The sequence below is a fragment of the Phalaenopsis equestris genome, unplaced genomic scaffold (assembly GCF_001263595.1).
Source record: "Phalaenopsis equestris unplaced genomic scaffold, ASM126359v1 Scaffold000118, whole genome shotgun sequence".
Lineage (NCBI taxonomy): Eukaryota > Viridiplantae > Streptophyta > Magnoliopsida > Asparagales > Orchidaceae > Phalaenopsis > Phalaenopsis equestris.
In genome coordinates this window covers 868,328-891,260 of record NW_018164560.1, presented here as the reverse complement: position 1 = coordinate 891,260, position 22,933 = coordinate 868,328, and the positions used below count along the sequence as shown (strand labels likewise).

The following is a 22,933-nucleotide window of genomic DNA, read 5'->3' as shown; positions in this document are numbered from 1 at the left end:
TCCAAAGAATAGTTAAGACCAGCCTAAAAATTATGTTCCTGTTTTAAAAATGAACTAACTTAAAACAAAGATAAATATAAACAATAGAGATATAGGTGGAATTGATAGTGCTTCAAACAATTGAAATAAGCAGACATCCCTTCCTAAAAAGAAAAAAAAAATAGACTACAGAAAGACAGTCTTTCAAAACAGTCCCATCCTGTGTATGTATTTCTTTGGATTATACATAGGAAGAAAGCTAATCAGCACTATGCCTCCTAACATTAAGCATTCCATATTCAAGAAAATGTGAATATGAGAGAAGGAGGCTATGCAAATATATTAGAATCACTTGTTATGCATCCCATTTCTCCAATTATTAAAATGGCCACGACCATCTGATAGTAACCAGTTGGCGAAAATTCAAGATCAACCAAACATGGGTTTACATGAATATCGGTTCCAGCCGGCTTGTAGCATATGGGTAAAAAAGAAATCCAAAGAATAGCAAATTTAGGCATCGCAGAAATCAGCAAAATATGTTGCTGATGCTGAGAGAAATAAATAAAAAAAAAGGCGTACATGTCACTAGCAACACACCCATTGACGAAGAAAAGTTTTAATGCTTTTATGTGAAGCCTTAACCTCAATCCTGGAGTGTTCAAAACCTCATTTATCCTCCATTTGCAAAGACCAAGTGTAGTAAAATAAGAGGCTCAAACAGATCAAGTGGAGTACAATAAAATAAGAGACGCAAGTAAACCTCTATGAAACTTAGTTGCAGCAAGGATATCGAGCAAAACATTTAAACTACTGAGAAACCCACAACGGTATCGAGCAGCCGAGCAAGGAGTACCGGACAAACCAAGATAACAGAGCTCTTAAGGGAGAGGAAAGAATTACCTCTTGAAGCCAAGCCTAAAGAAAAGTGCAGGAATAAACCCAAAGAAATTTCAGCAGCACCTCGCCTCGCCAAAAATTTCAGCCAACCTCTAAACCTTGCCCTAGGTAGGGCTTTTATAGGCAAGAAAGGAAGACACCACCAACTACCAGCCCCAATGTGGTCGAATGAGATGATGGGAGAGGAGGAGCATTTAGGGAGAAAGAACAGTCGTCCTTGGGGAGAGGAAGGGTCGGCCAGGTGAAGCATCACGATTGTAGAGCTGATCGGTTGAGCGGCTTGCGAAGAAGAGGAGTCGGGCTGGGGGATCGCAAGTTAGGGCACGTCAGAGTGTGGTCGATCGTGGGAGAGGAAGAAGATCAGGCTCGACTGACTCGCAAGAGAGTGGGGGAGGCGAGGGTCTCGCGAACGAGAGGCGGGAATCCTCTGGTGCGTGAGTTAGGTTAGGGATTTAGGAGAAAAAATGAAATGTTTTCTTTTTTATTATTAAATTTATAATATTTAATATTAAAATCTCTCAATTTGCGCACGTTTCACTTGTGCATGAAATCCTCCCTAGCTAACATCGACATTCCAGACATGCCGGCGCAGTCCGTTTTGTCATCCGGAGTTGTTTAGATAACTTCGTCGATGATTGGGTTAAAAATGGGTCAAATTTGATTTTCTTTAAATTTTTGGTCCGTGATCGATCGTTTTCAAAGATTGATTTAAGTTCTGATTAATTGTGAAGCCTTTACAGATGTAAGTGACGCGAGTTATGATATTTATATGTGTCCGCTGTTCGAATTGTGACATTTGTGTGCACAAATGTACTAAAGTCATTATGGGTGTCCTAAGGCTCTTATACCCTTTAGGACCTCTACTCGGGCCCCGATGGTTGGTTTTAGTCACTTAACCCAGTGGTGATGGTACATGATCTTAGTCACTCAAACAGGTGGTGACAGCTCGAAATCATAACCACTGGACCAAATGGGGATGACTTGGGACCACCATTGTGAGGCTTTGCAAAATGGTTAAGAGATGGTTCGATTTTCTAAATGGTGTGGGTTCTGTCACTAGTCCTCAAAGATAGTCGATAAGAAAGTCCCATGGCTAGATTCTAGGCTCTAGAATAAAGAGTAAGAAAGACCTCAAAAATGAGGTCAACAATTGCATCATTGAAAAAAAATTAAATTTTTGTGGTAAATATTTGTTTAAGAGTATAATTTTAATCGACCTTAGCTAACAAAACTTCAGGCCTTAATAAATTCACCCATAATTTAAAACTTAAATGAAGGAGGTTGAGATGTTGAAGAAAAATATGAGCTCATCTAATATTGTATATGATAATATCATTTTGTGAGCATCATGAGTGTAACTGCGACTTTTAGTGTGCTATTTTATAGCAGAATCTTGTAGGCAAAGGACATAAGTGATGTCTTTATTGGCCTGAGTGATTTAAGAGTTTTCATAGAGTCATGGCATGAGTGACGTCTTTATTTTATTAGTGTATCTTGTCTTTATTTTGGTTGTTTTTTTTGGTCTCAAATTATTTTCTTGGCTGTTCTTGCGGAATCCTTTCCAATCCCACACCCCTCTTCTTCCGTATCACTTACTCAATTCATAAGCTTGAGATAATATGATATTAACTTGCTACTTTTTGATAGATCTTTTGCTTCTTAGTTCTAGATCAGTAGAAAATTTTATACTGCTTCCTGTTTTCCTTCTTTCTGCTTTCAATGAAGGTTTTCTGATCAATTTTTTTTTTTTTTATTTGAAATCTATCCCATTCTGTAGTTTATGTTTAGGCTGCTTAATCATTGCTACTTTGGATTGTTTTCAATCAGTTTTAAATGGCAATTTCCTTAGATTGTTGACAAGATGATTTCATCCTCAGTTTTCGAAATTATTCTCTCTTTTAATCCTTTCTCTGGTGAAGCACTTCTCAGTTGGTAACAGGAATTGTTTGTGAATGTTGACTTCAGCCTTTTATAAATTATTATAATTTGACAATAAAATGTGTATGATTTTCACATGCTTATAGATAGTAATAATTATAGTTAATAAAAGTGATTGCAGATCTTGATGGAGAGCTATGATCGTTTTTTGGAGTTTGTTAAAAGGAGCAATGCCATAAGCCCAGCTGTTACAATGGAAACTGCGACTGCATTGCAGGTAATCATTTTTGTGGTTAATTTAATTGATGATTAGCTTTTCTCTGCTGCTCTGCTATATGTTCTTCTTTGGCTTTTCTTCCTTGTACTGAATGCGCTTTCTTTTTTCTACATGTACACTTGATAATATTACTTTTGTTACTGAGAGCAGATGAAGATAGAGCAAGTAACCCGAAAAGCACAGGAACAAATTCAAATGGTATTGGAAGAGAAGTGCAGGTTCTTCATATTATGCAGTTTTTTTATTATTTTTTGTTTGCTTTTGAGCATTTAGTATAATGGATTACAGTATTAGGTACAATTGAGTCTTATGTTCTTTTTTGCTATTTCTAAATTAATATACATTTCATTCCCATTTTTTTTGTGAGGCAACTTTGATTCTTTATGTTTACTTTTGTATCGTCTGTGTAAATTTGAAGAAAAGTGCCCTGCTGGATAAAGAAATTTATAATTTCTAGTCTTTGAATTCTTTGTCTAATGATCGTGTCATCTTTAGCTTGTAGTGTAAAAACCATTACATCCATCCTGAAATCTTCTGTTATTTTGCTCCATAAAATTCATAGGTATGCTTGTTAAGTGGGTCTTTATGAAGATTAAAGAATTGAAGTCGTTGAAATTCAGAATAATGCGGGATAAAACAAAATAATTTTATTGATATAGAAGGGGGATAAATAACCCTTATGTGAATCCTATAATAGAAAAAAATCATAAAAAGAAAATAACATAAAAGAAAAGATATATCACCTGTTATCTTCAATTAATCAATTCATATTAATTATTTGGAATTGAAATAAATAACATAAAAATGAAAGCCTAAAATGGGAATGAAAATAAATCCAATCTAAGAAAATAAAATCTAAAATAAGAAAGAAAATAAAATTATATTAGGAAATTAATCTATTTCTCGTAACTTCTAACATGAATAATATATTTTCTAATATTACTTCTAGTACTCCCTCAAGTTGAAACATGGTTGAAAATCATATTTAACTTAGATTTGAAAACATAAAAAAATGGGCGAAGTTCTTCTGATATATAACTTAAAATTTTTATCCTGTACTGTGGTTGTCTTTGACTGCAGTTCCTGCAGTGTAGGCAGGAGGAAGACTCTCATAGGTATTGTTGCAGGGGAGTTTGCAGGAAAGTAGACAACCTGCAGGAAAAACTAACTTCTAGTTGACAACAGCTGTCTTTGACTACATTTCCCGTAGTGTCTGTAGGTAGGAAAAAAGACTCATTCACGTAATGCTACAGGACAGTTTGCAGGAAAGTAGACAACCTGCAGGAAAAAATGACTTCCAGTTGACTGCAATTGTCTTTGACTGCAGCTCCTGCACTGACTGTAGGTAGGCAGAAGTCTCCTACAAGTAATGCTGCAGGAAAGTTTGTAGGAAAGTAGACAACCAATAGGAAAAACTTCAGGTTTTGACCTGCAGAAAAAGGAAAAACTTCAAGGTAGGCCTTACTACAAGAGAAGATACGGAGGAGGGCCTTATATAGAAAAAAACTCTGGAGGAGAACTTGCTACAGAAAAAGTTTGGAGGAGGGTCTATGACAGGAAAGATTCTGGAGGAGGGTCCAATGCAGGAAAAATCTCCTGAGAAATTTCTGCTACTGAGAAAAACTCTGTAGGAGTTGTTGTAGGGATGTTGGAGGGTCTGTTGAAAGGAAAATCTCCAGAGGAGGGTCTCCTGCAGGAAAGATTCGGGATGAAGAACATCATGGACAGCAACGACAAGAGATCGTGTCCATGTGTAGCAAATTTTTTCAATCACACTATGAACCTTATTCTTAACTTTTCCTTGGCATTAGAAAGTGTCTGCTCAGGAGCACCCTTGCTGACATGGTGCCAATGATTTTGAGCATCAATGTCTGTTATAGTAATCATCTTGTCAACATGATTAAAAGGAAGGAAGTGGACCTTGATGATGCCAGCCCTTGCCTCTTTAGGATCTGCAAGCATCCCAACCATGGCAGCATCCATGGCATCCTTGTTTTCAGTCCTTGATGCCCTTGCAACATATAGAAGAACATCTTCCTTGCTAACACCCTTAGCAAAAAATCTCAATAAGATTTTTATCAATATTCAACTTGTTAAGAGTTATCGCTCCAAAGCACATCCATGCCAACCATCTCCTCAATTGTAGTCATCCTTTTTGTAATTGGACCTTGTTGTGATGACCGATGAGATCCAAGAGCGATAGTGACTGACAAGACAGTGGGCATGGTGATTGGGATGCCTCCAAACAAGTAGACAAGCAGGTTGTCAATCCCATTTGTTGTTGCGATGCTGGATAGGATACATGACTATAATCTCTACAAGCATGCCAAAGGCGATGGAGCAGATGTAGAAATTCCCAATGGCAGGGAGAACCTGCTGGAAGTGGCCAACTTGGTTGGCGCTGTCAATAAGGTGGGCAGCTTTGCCAAAGAATGTATGGACGTTAGGGGCAATGACAACTGCTTTAAGCTTCTCCTGTTTGCAAATATAACCAGAGAGGACCTCCGGACCTCATTGCCAGGGTTCTTAGTCAATGGAAGAGATTAGCAGTTAGAGCAGGCTGGTCAATCCTGAAGGGACCTCTCTTGAGAAGCCGAGCATCAACTAGGATAATTGTCTCTGAGCTTGATACTAATGATATGTCCGAGACAAGGATGGAAGCATCCTCCTCAGACCACCTACCGTCTCTCAGGACCTTAGTTTTAGGAGCGACGGGCCATAAGGGCGGCGACAACGTTAACAACGTTGCTCTCTTCGATAAATGAAATGGTGCAGTTAATCTCTAGAATGATGAAAATTCCATATAAGTCCTGCCAGTCAGGGTTCTCTCTCGCTTCGATGGCTATGATGGCAGCCGTCTCCATCACCTAAGAGAGGGGATTCCACATAAAGCCAAGAAACTTGAGAATCTCGCTTTCCGTTTTCTCTTAGATTCTGTTGGGGCTGAAGATCTGGAGCCGGTTGGCTCCCATCTCTCACGTAAGACCTTTCTTGGTACAGTTCAACTGCTCAAAAATCTCCTCCACGGTAATCCTCTCCAGATAAAGTGTCTCGTTCTTGATCTCCTTAAGTCTTAAGCCCTTATTTTCCGTCATCTCACCCTTATCCTCCTCGCACCAGCCAACTAAAAACTAATAATTTCTCAAAAAGATGGGAGCTGAAAAGAATCGCGGACCCTGGAATCCCTATCTCCTAAATGCCATCCAATCACCCTCTCTTCAGGAAGCAGAAGAAGAATGGGGGAGATAGGTTGATAAAGGAAGGGCCTGCAGCACGACAAAGGCTGTTGGCTATAGGGAATGAAAAGTTTTCCGGTGGTATGAAACTTTAGAGTTTTTTCACGGCTCTGATACCATGTTGAAATTCAGAAAAATATGAAATAAAACAGAATAATTTGATTGATATGACAGGGGGTATAAATAACCCTTACATGAATTCTAGAATAGGAAAGACAATAAACAGGAAATAACATGAAAGGAAATATATATTACCTAATATCTCCAATTGACCAATTCATATTAATTATTTGGAGATTAAGGAAACAACATAAAATAGGAAAACCTAAAATAGGAAAAGAAATAAATCCAGAAATAAATCCAATCTAAGAAAAAGAAAATAAATTTGAAATAGGAAAGGGAATAAAATTATATTAGGAAAGAAATCTAATCCTTATAACTTCTAGGAATAAATTTGTTTCCTAATAGAACTTCTAACAGAAGCTGATGACTTTCTTTTTACTTGGCATTCTGAAAATGTCCTATTTTCATGATCAGAAGGTGATAAATCTATAGAGCATTTGGGAATAATTTAAGTTGTTGTATATTGAAAAGTTTAGCAAAAAAAGTAGCATATGGGTTGCAATGGATAGAAGAGTTAATGATAAATATGGTTAAGTGAGTGGAGTGAGTTATAGTTTGAGTTAATTTTCTCTAGGGACTTCAAGTTGTGATATCATGGTGCGGTTAGTTTTTGTGCTCTTCAAGGTGGACTAGAAAATAATTTGAGAAACATATTTTGAAAATTAGAAGAATGAACTATGTTTACTTGAGAAGGAGGATATTTATTTGGGGTGATTTTTATTATTGTATATGTTTTAGTATACTAGTTAATGATAATAAGATTCATGATGGGTACGTAATAGGACATATGAATGTAATTGGAGAAGATGTGCTGGATTTTTTGGTAGTATATGATGTTTATAGCAGTTTTATTATGGAAATTCTACAGCCTTGTTGAAAACCTCTATAACAATGACAACTTTTCAGAAAACCAGCACAGAAACGTCAAAGCCTGCAGAGAACATATCTTCAATTCCGGAATTCCCTTTCATGACCATCCAACTGAATTACAGCTTTCCATCCTTTCTAGGAATCCTGCCAGCTTCAGTGATGCACTTGTCAACCTTGCATATCTAAAAAATCCATTTCTGGATATTCTGCCAGCAGCTTAATCTTGGAAGACCTAAAATTTACATTTGCTAATGATTGCAATTTTCCAAGTTTTCCTACTAATCTTATATATATTCCCTTATCCACAGAGAGGCTTTCTTCTCACTTATTTGACTTCTGGTTGGATTCCATTGGAGTATTAATAGGCCTGCATCAAATCATCCCGATCTTCTTAAGTAGAACTAGGATGTATTCTCACTTTGCTATAACGATGCTTTTTTTGGACCTTGCTACCTCGTACCTAGAAAATATATAATGGTTGTTAGGTGTTTGATTTCAAACTGAGTGCCGAGCATTTCTTTGATCTTGAGAATCTTTTTTCTTCATCCCCAATAAGAATCATATCATCCACATATACTAACAATGCAACAATCTTACCTAGCAGAGTGTGTTTTACGAATAGAGCATGATCAACTTGATCTTAAGAATACTTATTTGATCTCATAGTTTTAACAAACCTTTCAAACCACGCTTCTCGTGATTGCTTATGCCTCCTAGCAATATCTCCATATGTACTTCTTTCAGATCCTCATTCAGAAAGATATTTTCTATGTCAAGTTGATGAAGTTTTCATTCGTTGTTATTTGCTATTAAGAGAACTCTAATAGTGTTAAGTTTAACAACTGGTGCACAGGTCTCTTGATAGTTGATTCCATATGTTTGGGTGAAATCTTTTGCAACAAGTCAGAATTTGAATCTCTCAATATCCTTATCAACTTTTTATTTGATTTTGAACACCTATTTACACCCAATCAACTTCCTATCCTTAAGAAGTTTAGTAAGAATGTCATTATGCTCTCTTCTCTCCCGACTTCAATAAAGGCTTCAAGGGTAGATGGTAGAGGCTTTGTTCCTAAGATCCTTCGTATCACCTCATCCAATTTCTAAGTTGGTCTTACTCGGAATTTGATTGTTCTTTTTTTTTTCGATGATGGATTTGAACATCACGGTATTATGTCTTAAACATACGCAATTTTAGCCAATATTTTGTTATGGTGTTGAAGTATTGGGTGACACTTAGCTCTCTTATAGGAATTTCATGAAGTTTAGTTTCAATCTCTAATAACCCTGCGGTGCTCTCAATACTGGATTATGTTTCTCTTGGAGCCTTCCATATTTCTTTGGCAATTTTGTAGGGCAAAAAATTTTCTCCAATTTCAGTTTCCATCAATTTGAGTAGCCAAGACATAACTATATGATCTCGATTCTTTCATGTGGGGTTGTTGGGGTCAGTGATTTTAGGAATTGTGCCTTTTCCCGTGTGATGTTCCTCTTTCCTTTTATCATAGATGTATATAAAAATTGATTGGGATCATTGGTAGTTATGACATTAAGTTTATGGTAATAAAGTTTGAGAATTAAGGAGCTGCCTGGACAAAATCCCTCGTCTCTGATTCAAAATTAACCTGCACAATAGAACGTGATGTCTTTATGCCGTACTTGGTCATCAACCAATTTGTCTATCTTAAGATAGTTTCTCAAGAACATTTGCCTTAGACTCGATTGAGAATATTTGTCCATCATATAAGTAGTAAATTGAGCTTAGATAATTATTAAATGTTATATGTTTTTTTTTTCATTAGTAAAGCTATTAATTATAAGATTATAATTGGCGCTATGAGAAGAACATAACTAATAAAGCATTAACAAAATAAAATTGTTTACAAAAAAATGTGTTCGAATAACATATTTAAAGTATTTATGAAGTTTACACTTAAGATAACCAAGATATATCAATTAATGATTATCCGTAATATCCATGCATTATGCCTAAAACATACTAGTTTAAATAAATTGAGGTAGAGGAAGAAAATCTACTTAATGATGCTTAGAATGTAATAGAGTAGAAATTTTGTAAAAATCAATAAAACCCAAGCAGCTTGGATCTCTTAAAGATATCCTTTTTCTTGGCAAAGATCTGAGGTCTCAAGTTCTTTAGGGAAGGTCATAAAAAATGTAAAACCTATGAAATGAAATCTTTAAAAAATTAAAAATATTTGTAGCTTTAATAATTACTTGGACTTGTTAAACAATTTGTTATAGAAGTTTCCATAGCCCTTGGTAAGGGAAATTTCATGCTAAATCATAAACAACCTTTTTAGCTTACTTAACATATAAGACCTAACATGAGTATAGATGGAGTAATCCTGAAGCCTAACTGGATATTTCTTTGTGATTGGAATGTGAACCTATCTTAATATTAATGGGCAGATGCCTTAGACTCGATTGAGAATATTTGTCTCTCTTCCCCTTTCTATCTCTCACATAATAAAGAGAGTAGAGAGAGAAATGGAGATAGTGACCCCTGGCAAATGCTTCAACACTCGGGTGGATTATGCAAGTGCATATTCAAAGTAATATCAGATTTAATTTTGAGTCCGGATTGTCAATTCCATAGAAAAACGGAGATATGGAGATAGTGACTACTGACAAATGCTTCAACACTTATGCGGATTATGCAAGTGCACTTTCAAAGTAATTTAGATTTATTTATTTATTTATTTTATTCTTTTTTTATAACATCTTATGGTGTCGTATTCTCCCACTATCAGCTCTGCTAGGGTTTCGACTCATGGCGAATCCTAGCAACTATTATGGCTTTTTGCATCAGATCCTTGCCGCGTCTTCTCCGGCGTCTTCTTCACCTCATTGCGTCTTCTCCGTCGTCTTCGACTTGCGTCGTTACTGTGCTTCGTTCTGCGTCTCGCTGTTTTGATTTCAACGTCGACAGCTTTACACATTTTGCCTTTTCTTTTTTGAAGCCGACAGCTGTATCACATTCGCCTCTCCTTGCATCCGTGTTTTTTAGGGCTTTGCAGTAGGAGGCGCCGAAAGCTTCACTTTCTTTCACACATCGGATCTTCTAGCAGATTTTTGCTCTGATGGCGCTCCTGAACATGAGAAAGCCTCCTCTGCCCACGAGGCGGGTAATCCTTAGGTGGAGTCGGCGGTTGTCTTCCTCTCAAGCTATAAGGATTGTCTTGATGGTACAGTTGATTGCTATTTTCTTATGAAGGCAAGTAGAAAAGGTGGGAAAACATTAATCTTTTTCTCTGACTTGAAACTTTCAAACCTAACTTAGAAATTCAAGTTTGCTTTTATTAAAAAATTTCATTGAAGACACCCACCTATGGAAGTTATCAAAAAGAGTGTTGATGATCTCAAACTAGTAGTTAAGTGGAACGTGAGACTCATGGATGAGAGACATGTGTTTATTTAATTAACCATGGATGAAGACTATACACAGATTTTCTCCAAAAAATATCTTAATATTGCAGGTAAGTCAATGAAGTTACTCGTGCGGTCTCCTGATTTTGACCCAAATTATGAAACTTCCATTGTACCGGTATGGTTTAGTCTACCTGGTCTCAAGCTACACTTTTTAATCATCAGATTTTGTATTCTATTGGTGCCATACTTGGGGACCCTATAAAGCTGGATCTACCCACTTTCAATCTAACTAGACATTGTGTCCAGAATACTTATGCAAGGGAATATTACTTTCCCACAAGTGAATAAGAAAGGGTCTAACCCACCGCTCATAATGAATATTGATAACAAATCTTCATGGAACACAAACCTCCTTATTATACCCATTGTAAGATGTTTGGACATACCCTTGATAAATGCCACAAGCTCCATCCTAATTTGAAACCTAAAATTCAAGTGAATAAGAAAGGGTCTAACCCCTTTGCTCTGGACATATCTGCTCCACCTGGGGAGTAAACTGCCACATGACAGGATTTGGTGGCTGACCTAATTGCTTCTGTGGACCCCCCTTGACAATAATGTTACTGTTTCTTCTTTTTATGTGATGCTGGATGGCTCTACTGGATAACCTACACCTTCAAACCTTATTGAAACCAATATTGAAGGATGCTTACCTACAAAGGATAGTGTTCGGACTGATAATCAGGAAAACCTTGCAGCTTTCTATCTTCAGGAAGCATCCGGTGTAGATGCGACAACTCATACTTAACATATACTAAAAACTGTTGTGGGTGCAAAAATTGACAATCCTTCTGTTACAGCTCTAGCACCTCATCTGAATGATCAATCTTCGGATGTGAAATGACAGGTTTAGACTTCCAGGAGGAAGAAGAAAAATGGAGATATACTTGAGCTAAGCTAACGAATCTAATGGATGATACTTTGGTTACTTCTAGTAATGGGACGCACCTCACCAACTTGTTAGTTTTCTCCCTTCCGACAATTAGAGGCAGAGTCAGGACTAAATTGGGTCGTCCCTAACTACTTCCGTGTCATGGTGGTTCGGGTTTTTTTTATTTTATATGTACTATTTTTTTGAGTTTTTTTTGTGTTGTACTGTGTTGGTTGGGTGCATACTTTTGGACCTACTCATACATCCTCTGTAACCTTTTCTCTTTAATATATTATCCCTTGTTTTTTTTTTTAATAGTGCACCCCAATTGCCTGAATGCACTTCAAACAAACCTGATGATAGCCAACATGAGGAGGGAATCACCACAAGACAAGAGTTGGTGTCTGCCCCTGAGAACCCTTCTCCCGACCATACTACAACGGATAATGTTTGGACAGAAAATCAGGATAGCCTCGCAGCTCTTATTCAGGAAGCATCAGGTGCAAATGTGACAATTCACAATTCACAATTCACATACACTGGAACCAATCGCTGATGCAACGACTGTTTTTTCTTCTACTGCGATTCTAATATCTAATCAAACTGAGGATCACATGAGTCAATCTTCTGATGAAGAATGACAGGTTTACGCTTCTCGACGAAAGAAGAAAGCTTGGGCACACTCTAATTTGGAAACTTAATGGATGATACTTTGGTTACTCCTGCCAATGACGCAACACTTCAAAGTTTGTTATCTGGTTTCGTTCCTAAAACTAGAGGAAGAGACAGGACTAAACTGGCTCGTCCCTAACTACTTGTTTTCTGCAAATTTTAATTTTTTGAGTCTATCTGTATTTTTTTAGTTGGCGTATTACTGTACTTGGTATCGTATGGGTAGGGTGCCTCTATTGGGCTCTCTCATACAACCTTTATGTATCTTCTCTATTTCAATAAAATCAGACCTTGGGCTTTTTCAACACACACACACACACACACACATACATACATATAAGGAAAAGAACTGTTCTTTATTTACAAACTTACTAAATATATTTATACTAAATTAGTAAATGAAAAAAATATGAAAAAAATGAAGACAATAAAACTAAACAAGGGGTTTCCAAAGTGGTCTCCAATCAAATCCTCTTTAATTTCTTTGGCAACCGACCGGTCCACCATAGCAATGAGCCGAACTACTCCGTTTTCTACAATACTCAACAATGAGACGAAACATGCTTTATGTTATAAGATCATTAAGGAATATAGCCCGTTCCATCTAATCAAATCATTCTTCATGGATCGTCATTGAACTCATCACTATCAAAGTACTTTTATTATACTAGGGAATCCAATTAATTATGTTTTACAATCTGAGATTTATCATAAATTTATAACCTTCGAATGTTTTTTAATCATATGTAAGGCTTAACAAATCAAACTAACAGATTACCAAAAATAATGCCAAAGTTGTATTGAGGAAATTGTGTTGATCATTACTAAAACAATCTTGACCTTCGGATCTCTTGTTTGTGAACTTGATCTTCCTCCCCCTAAGTTATCTTGGATGCAAATCCTTTTATAACTAATCATATTTATGGGTGATTACTCTAAATAGTTGATATGATAATTGTCTATAAAATATGTCAAATAACTGATTGTGAACTTTTAATTATATAACTAACCTAAAAGTTAGTGATAGAACAATTAGTCATGTTTCACCCTCATCCTGAACATAGGTTTGATAGATGACCTGCAGTTGGGAATGGAAATGGAAAACAATCAAATATGATTGCTTAGGGTGATAGCTGGAAACATCTGTAGGACTCCCCAACTATCATTGCTTCTATAATTCTCGAGGCGCTCACGAAGACTAGCCTACATCCATTCTGGGAGCAGCGGGATGCTAGCCGAATCTCCATTTCTATCCATTCTTTTTGATTGGCATCCTCCCCCTCCCAGGTGGATTAACGTGAACGTTCACAGGGATCTTCTACCCTTTGGACTTGCGGCCATAGGAGCCATTCTTTGTGATGAGCTAGGCATTTGTATCATTGCAACTGGACAGCATTTCCAACACTGGGATAGCGCGCAAGTTGAGCTACAAGCCATCCGATCACTCCGGCATGCTTGTCTACCATGGATGTTTGAATGTAAAGGTCTCATTATACAATGTGACAAAGCTAATGCAATGCATTTTTTGTGATCAAACATGAAGAAGTAGCTTTGGCATAACAAAAAACAACATGCACAAGAATTCGGGTTTCTCACCTCGTTTAAACAAGTCATTTTTTGTCAAATTACTAGACATTGTGATAGGGCCGCTGATTTTTTTGCCATGTGTACCCTTTGCAGTTATTTTGTTTTGATGCATGTAGATGACAATAGAGAACTTTCTACTATACTTGTAAATGGGAAGTTTTTTTTTGTACACCATAGATGCATATATGCATATTTTTGTGTTTTTTTGATATATTAATGGAACTGCATATTTAACGAAAACATTAGACTTCAATGTAGTAATGGGAGCCAGTACATCGGTTATTTAACCATCCATTAATGTCTTTGCATTAGTCTAGCGAACTAAACGAATCTAGAATCATTTTTGAGAAACTGGAAAAATGATAACTAGAGAAATCTAATCATTTGTTGGGCAAGTCCTTCAGGGCCTATATGTAATTTAACCTATAGGTTTCTGGTGCTAAATTAGATTCCTGAATTCCTACTCTTTGCTGAAATGACATCGAGGAACACATCAATTGGTTTCATGACTGACATCAGCTTTTCAGTTCATTTTTTGCAATGAGAACATAATGCTTATTACCAAATGTCTGCTATACTATACTTATTTACCTAACTTTCTAATTATTATGAATGTTGAGCGTGTATAGAAAATTATAGCTTGCTTTCCTTTTGCCTGCTGATAGATTATGTTCCAGGTTTTCTCTTGATGTTGATTTTGATGCACCAAAAGTCAGAATTCCAATGAGGTCCTGCCAATCTTCATCCTGGAGCAGCCAGTTTCTTCTGGATTTTGGTCATTTCACGTTGCATACTAGGGTAACATCTTTTGTCCAAATATTTTAAACTTCGTAAATAATGTTTTTTGGAAATGCTAATTGTTTTGGAAAGAAACTGAATAAAGAGGTTTTGAATTTTTTTGTTTGTTGAGGAATCTGTTGCGATTTCATAAAGGTAGATTGCATTTTGTACCTTTATTAGGCCCTTGGAGTTAATTTGGTCATCCAATTTTTCGATAAGGACGGTCAACTTGTTCCTCTATTTAAAAAGATGTGTTTTGAACCTTCTAATCAGTTCCATAAATCTTGTGTAAAATCGAAGTGGCAGGCAAATACTTGTGGGAACCAATGTGGTCCGTGTTCGTATCTTTTTTTTCTAGCCCAACTTAACTGAAATTCTTGCACAATATAAATGTGACTAATCATGTAAAATCATTTGAATATTATTATGTTTATTTGATATTTTAGAATATTTTAATGGATAGACATTATTTATTTCTGATTATTCTTATTTCTTTTGATTCCCTTACTTTTCTATTATATTTTGTTTTATTTATTTTCCTTTTTTATTATATCCTAAGTTTATTTTTTTCCTTTCTTGTTGATCCTGTAACGGATATAAATACCCCTTTTTGTATCAATAAAATGTATTTTAATTCTTTTCTAACTTGAGTTCAGAGCGATGACCTTAACCTAACTGCTAGTATCTATCTGCAGCCGTTAGGTAGCTGCCGATGCTTCTGCTCCCTATCCATGTTTCTGCTTTGTTTTAGGATCTTGCATCCATGGAGGTTCTTGCAGCCTAATCCTAACTGTGTTACAAAGGAAATCCTCTCTGTACGTCACACAGCTTTTTCAGGATCTCGATCCCGTACTGCTTCTGATTTGCAACCCGCAGGGCGAACCTGCATTGCTTCAGGATTCTGCATCACATTAGGATGTTACACATTCTCGTACTGCTGCAGTAGGGTGCTGCTATGTTTTTTGCTACAGGTTTCCAACGCTGAGGATTTGCCAGACCCTCTACTTCAGAACCTCTGTTCTGGTCACCAAAGGCAACACTCCTCCAAGGAGTCAAAATTTTACGATGTCTCAACAACCTAACATCTCATTTGGCTGAATCAGAGTTATGGCAGACTCCTCCACCACTGAGCCGTCATCAAAAGATGTTCTTGATTCCTCAGGAGGATCAATTCCAACCTCCGTTCCTCAGCAAATCAGAGGACAAGAAAATAACATGAACATCTTGATTATAACTCATAAACTAAACAGTAGTAACTTATTCCAATGGTTTCAATCTGTGTCCTTGTTCATTAAAGGCGTGGGAAATTCGGGCATTTTACTGGTGTGATTTTTGAGTCACCAAATTCTGACCCAGGATATGAAACTTGAGAAGTGGAGAATTCTATGATCATGTCATGGCTGATCAAATTCATGTTTACCAGCTATTGGTTGATCGTATATGTTCATTTCTTTTGCTAGTGCCCTCACGACAGTTGTTCGTGATACTTACTTGGATGTAGGGAACTCCAACTCTATGAGGTGTTCATGAAAATATGTGAAGCAAAACAATGATCCAAGACCGTAACTTAGTATTATAATGACGTAGTCGCATTATGGATGAAATGTGACATATATATGACTACACGTGGGAATCTCTGGCCAATCTATTTTTCTTCCAGAAAATTCTAGAAAAGGATCACATGTTCTAATTTTTGGCAGGACGATGTCCGGGAATGTATTCTTGGTTGGGATACTCTTGCTCCCCTAACTACACTAATAAACAGTGGTTCATTACTTTGATTGATGACCACACTCAAATGACATGAGTCTATATTTTGAAAGATAAATATGAAGTTGTTGCCACTTTCAAAAACTTCCATACTTTCATTTTGACCCAGTTCAATACTCCTATTCAAGTCCACTGGCATTGTTCATGAATTTTTTATCTCTATATTAGGAGAATTCTTGGTAACTAAATGCATCCTCTATCATAGCTTCTGTTTCGATACTCCTCAACAAAATGGGGTATCCGAAAGAAAAAACTGACATCTCATCGACGTTACTTGCTCCATTATGTTTCACTTTAATGTTATTCTTGCCACCACTTATCTCACCAATAAAGTCCCTCAAAATTTCACAACTTCCATACTCCATTTGTTTTGATATCGTGTTTTCCTAATAATCGAGTCTTCTCCAGCTTAGACCCCAAAATTTATGGGTCCACAATTTTTGTTCGGAAGACAACCCCAACTCAGAGTAAACTTGATCCCAGGTTTATGAAATGTGTTTTACTAGGATTCTCAGCCACTTGAAATGGAGATCGATGTCTTGACCCTTCCACAAATAAGGCTTATGTGAGTGTTGACACCTCTTTTTTTGAAACTGTTCCCGACATTCCTAACTTGACCTCCAGTGAAGGGGAGCTAGAGTTCTTGGGCACCGATCCTTACCTTACTCTCATGGGTGTTCCCCCACGTCATCTACCCTTGAGAAACATCGGTTCCTTTGGTTCCACCCACCTTATTTACCACCAAAGAGACCTCTGACCCCTTGGTGCCGCCTGCACACCCTCTCACTCTCCGTGTCTACACTCGACACACTCGTTCTGATGCACCTTACCCCTTGATGGACCCCGAATCCCCTCCGGACGACATCCGAAGCACTCCTCAAAATGAGGAAGTGAGTTCCTCTAGCAAGGTTTGCAATCGTACATGATCTCTTTATCCCGTGGCAAGTTATGTCTCTTTTCGCAGATTATCGCCAACCTACAGAGCATTTGCTATGACCCTGACAAATCATGAACTTCTATCTACTATTGAGGCTGCTTTAGCAGACCAAGCCTGAAAAACTACTGTCATGGAGGAGATGTCTGCCGATAAGGAAACTATACTTGAGAAATTGTTTATCTTTCTTGGGGCAAGAAAGCAGTGGGATGCAGGTGAATTTTTAGCATCAAGTTTAAATTTGATAGATTCTTTGAACGTAATAAGGCATAGTTGGTCTCCAAAGGGTACTCATAAACCCGTGAAGTTGACGACGAGGAGTCACTTACTCCAGTGGCTAAATTAAACAACACTCGGGTTCTCTTATCCCTGACAGTGAATCTGGATTGACCTTTATTCCAGCTTGATGACAAGAATATGTTCCTGAACGGTGATCTTATAGATGAGGTTTATATGACCCTTGCTTTAGGCTTTGGCTCCACTGTCTTCCAGGGGCAAGTATGTAGACTGTGAAAGTCTTATGGATTGAAACAATCACCACAAACATGGTTCGAGAAGAATACAAAGGTGTTGGTAGGCCGTGAATTCACTCAGGCTCAATCAGACCACACACTCTTTTTTCGACATTCCTCCAATATCCAGGCAGCCATTCTTATTGTTTATGTTGATGTTGTTCTCACAGGGAATGATCTACTAGAATTGGAATATCTGAAAGACATTTTTGCTTCCTCTTTTGAGATGGACTTGGGATCTCACTGGTACTTTTTATTCATGGAAGTTGCTCGGTCATCTCAAGGCATGTCTGTCTCAGCTGAAATATGCCATTGACTTTTTGACTGAGAACAATTTTCTTTTGTGCAAAACGGTAGCTAGCCTGATGAATCCAAATGAAAAACTTCTTGATGTTTCTAAGGCTGTTCTTGCAAACAAGACTCGCTACCAATGCCCTGTGGGGAAACTCATATACTCGTGCATGCCCCAACATATGCCACACAGTTGAGATAGTAAATAAATTTGTGCATGACCTTTATGAGCACCTTCTCGAAGCTACCCACTGGGTCTCCATTATTTAAAAGGCACACCAGGCTTAAGTTTGAATTTTTCCCGCCACACCTCTCACAATATTGTTGTTTTCACAGATGCTGATTGGACCAGATTTATCCATGATCAACGATCTACCTCTGGGTACTGCTCATTTGTATGGTGAAACCTGGTCACTTTGAAAAGCAAACAAATCCATGGTTGTCTGGAGCAGTATTGAAGCAGAATTTCAATCCATGCTATTAGAAATTTGTGAGGTTCTTTGGTTACGCATCATGCTCCGAGAACTGCATATGTCAGTCTACGTTCCCTTACAATTGCTTTCTGATAAAATGATAGCCAGTAGCATTGCTCACAATCCAGTATAACATGATCGCTCCATGCACGCTAAGATTGACCGACACTTCATTAAGGAAAACTCGAGTTTGGGAAATTTGCATTTGTTTGTGCCATCTAGTAGCCAATTAGCGGATATCCTCACGAGGAGCCTTCCTCAGCCATTATTCGGTGATCTTAAGTCGATGTTCAACATGACTAACATCTATGCTTCAACTTGAACGAGAGTATTAAAATCTTTTAATGACTATTAATAGCCATTATTTATTTATGATTATTCTAAGTTTTTTTCTTTGATTTCCTTCCTTTTTCTATTATATTCTGTTTTATTTTTTTTCTTTTTCTATTATATCCTGAATTTACTTCTTTTATATATAGTTGATCCTGTAATAGGTATATATACCCCTCTTTGTATCAGTAAGATGTATTCTGGTTCTATTCTAACATGATATGATTGAATACAGTTGGTTGCTTCATGGTCATTACCAGAAAGGGTCAAGAAATATAACTTCTTGGGTTTATGAGACATAATAACCAAGTTTTATCACGATTTTGCCATTTTAATAGTCTGATTATAATGATGAATAGGCACGTTTTTTGTAAATATTCACACAAAATTGGATCAATGGAACCAAGGTCTTAGGTAATGTGAGTATAATAGAATTTCCTTTTTTTTTTAAGCCATATGAAATAGATTGTTTTGACTTTTTTTTTTGCATTATTGGGGTGAATTCTGTTAATGTTGCATCTATTAAAGTTCTTAATTTGTTTCTTTCATCTTTTATTAAAAATTTGCTTTTGCAAATCCCTTGATTGAACATGCCATCAACTTCAAACGCTTTATATTTTGCTCACTATATGTAAGTTCAAGCTGATTAATTTTTGACTGTAGGAAGGTCAACTTGATGACCGGAAGCAAAGTCTGTACTCTCGTTTTTATATATCTGGAAGGGATATGGCTGCTATCTTTATAGATGGCGACTGTAGTGAAAAGTGTTTGGTTACTGCCGCACTTCAGGGTCAGATTTCTCCGCTGGAAACGCCAGATAATGAAAGCCAGTTATATTCTCTCCTTGATCGATGCGGAATGTCAGTCATAGTTGATCGGGTATGGTGGTACTATGCTATTGACACTCAACGCTTAGAAAGCTAAATATATGCTTTATTTCTTTATTATATTTTTTTGTTTATCATATATAAGTTCATACTTTCTCATTGTACATGCTTTACACCTCATTTGCTATGCTGAAGATTAAAATACCCCATCCAAGATACCCTGCTACGAGGATTTCTGTTCAAGTGCCAAATCTTGGAATACATTTTTCTCCTGAAAGATATAGCAGAATTTTGAGATTACTTGATATATTCTATGGCCCGAGTGAATGCGTCAAGGAGATTAGCAGTGGGCATCTCCAAACTGGTTCGGTTCCTTGGCTGCCTGCTGATCTAGCAAGTAATGCTAGAATTTTAGTTTGGAAGGTATACTGATACTTGGCCAATCGCTGACTGCATCATATTACACTTGATTCTCATTCATTTTTCATGTTTTCTAAAGGGTTTTGGTCATTCATTGGCTGAATGGAAGCCATGCTACCTTGTATTATCGGGTCTATATCTGTATGTGCTGGAGACAGAGTATTCTAAGACATATCAGCGATGTTGCAGGTGAATTTGACTTTTTTGCCCTCATAGTTTTCTGAGGTTCCTTACATCTTCATTAACAAGTTCCAGTTAGCTCAATCTCTTTATTTTAGTAATGTCACTTGGGAAACCTTGCAGCATGTCTGGTCGGCAGGTACTTGATGTTTCTCCATCAACTATTGGTGGTTTGCCTTTTGCAATAGCTGTAAGTTCAAGAGGCATTGATATTCAAAAGGTATACATGCCTTCTGATCTTTTGTTGAGCAAATTCATATGCCATGCTTTATTTTGAACGGCAGTTTGAAAATTATTTTGAAGTGCCCGGTTTTCATTAGTCTTTGCATTCAGGTTTGTTTCCACACTGAGTTGCCAAAGGCCATACAACAACAACGTCATCAAGCTTTTATCCCACAAAGTGGGGTCGGCTACATGAATCCCTTTTTTCCATTGTGTCCTATTGGGTGTCATATTTTCATTTAATTCTAATAAATTAAAATCATTTTTTATATAATATACCCAAATTTTTTTAGGTTTACCTCAGCCTTTCTTAACATAAGTTAAATCTCAAACATCACTCTCCTAATTGGATCATTAGATGGTCGACGTTTAATGTTGCCAAGCAATCTAAGACGATTCTCTCGAATCTTGTGTGCCACTGGAGCTACTCCAACCCTTTCAAGGATATACTGGTTTTGCATTTTTCTCTAAGCGTCAAACAACACATCCATCTAAGCATTTTCATCTCAACAACACTTAACTTAGTTTTATGTTTCTCTTTAAAAGGCCAAGATTATGCGCTTATCTCTTAAGTGCCAAATGCAATAATATTTAAAATTAGGAAAATATCATTTGAATGCTGGTTTTGTTCGTTTGCAACTTATTGCTTTGTGTGGCCTTTATTTTGGGGGCACAAAAGTACTACCTTGGGATCTTAGAGCAGTTCATCTAAAATCAATTTCGGACCTAGTAGTGGAGAGAATTGCAATGCAACTGTCATTTGCTTGTTTCTGAGGGCCATTATTTCTGAAATCCATGATATGTCATAGAATTTCGTGCCCCTTGCTCGATGAAAGGTACAAAGAACAACTATAACGAGTTCAATTGAGAATAATTAACACCTGTGTGACTACCTGAATGTGCCAAATGAAATATAGACTTAGCGTCAAGCATAAGATGGTTCGCCCATGTCTTGGTGGCAGCATAATTTGATCTAAGCATAAGATGGTGCACTTATGATCTTTGATATCGCATTGATTTTAAATAAACAATGGTATTGGAAAAATGCTTGTTTTAAGAGATAAAGGAGATGCAATGTTAAGGGAAAAGAAAAAAAAGGCGAATTTCTTCAGTTGTTGATGTTGAATCTCTTAAGCAGGCTTTATTCAATCCGTAATTCACAGAAGGGATGAAGTTATATTGAGTTGCTAGAATTTTTATCCAACTTATCAAAAGTGAACTTTGCATAACATGATAAGGATATTTACAAAGGTTGCCAGACAACCACCAGTTTATAGTTACATCTAAACTATTTTAAGGGGTTATTACAAAATAATCCAGGTGAAAATAAGAAGTTACGTAAACAACATCTATTTCTAAGTTAATTTAAAATATAGGTAATTAAAGTCTTAAGTAATCCTTAATTAAAGTCTTCAGTAATCCAGTTAATTTAGTGATATTGGAGTAAGATTGCTGACTTCAGTTATCATTGTCCTTTCAAACATTTCTTTGTCAAAAACTTCATGCTTTTTGTTTTCATTTTTTTCTCTGATCGATGATTATAAATTCATAACAAAGAGGCTGTGGTTGTACTACTTGCCTTGCTAATACATTTTTAGTTACATTTTCTTTTCATGTCCTTATTTGATAATAGAATAATATTGGTTTTTTTGTAAATTAGTGGTATTGCGACTACTGTTTAATAGTCCACATTTTGCTTTAATATTTCTCCATATTTTCAAAATAATTTAATTTATCTTACAGGCACTAGAATCAGTAAACACATTAATTATAGAATTTAGAGATGGTGATGAGAAGAATACTTGGTTTAAAGAGCTCGTGCAAGCAATATATAGAACTTCGGTATTTTAATCTCATTTTAATTTTGAAAATAACAACATCGTTTATGTTTCTTTTCACTTTCTTTTTTTGTTTTCTTCTTTGACTAGGCTCCACCTACAATGAATATACTCGGAGAGCAAATTAATACCTTGACAGAAACGGCTACACCCCGAAATGGCAGCACAGGGCTGGCTGACCTTGTAATTAATGGTGTTCTTGTTGAAACAAAATTATCAATATATGGAAAAGTATGTTGAATTTAATTCTTTGGGTCCCTATGGTAATTTTTTTTGCAGATGTGTGCAATTCACAGGCTGACTGCATATCTCAGTAAATTGCATTTTTTTTTGTGGTATTTCATTTTGCAGTATGATGGAAATTGTGGAAGTTCAGAAGAATTGATTTTAGAACTTCTTGGCGGTGGAGGAAAGGTATACATATATAGATGTGCGACGTCTATCAAACATTGTTTATTTATAAAATGGTTTTTGCCGACACATTCATAATGTCAAAAATACTATAGATAGATT

General features: G+C 36.6%; 1 protein-coding gene across 1 annotated transcript in view; it reads left to right on the top strand.

The window, feature by feature from the left end:
* LOC110021050 overlaps positions 1–22,933 on the top strand; it is a 194,067-nt gene that overhangs the window by 66,123 nt on the left and 105,011 nt on the right. Inside the window, 10 exon segments of the mRNA XM_020719380.1 lie at positions 2,939–3,034; positions 3,185–3,252; positions 14,521–14,641; positions 19,597–19,812; positions 19,956–20,183; positions 20,260–20,369; positions 20,484–20,580; positions 22,326–22,424; positions 22,511–22,651; positions 22,772–22,834. Of these exon segments, the coding sequence (XP_020575039.1) occupies positions 2,939–3,034; positions 3,185–3,252; positions 14,521–14,641; positions 19,597–19,812; positions 19,956–20,183; positions 20,260–20,369; positions 20,484–20,580; positions 22,326–22,424; positions 22,511–22,651; positions 22,772–22,834 (1,239 nt within the window).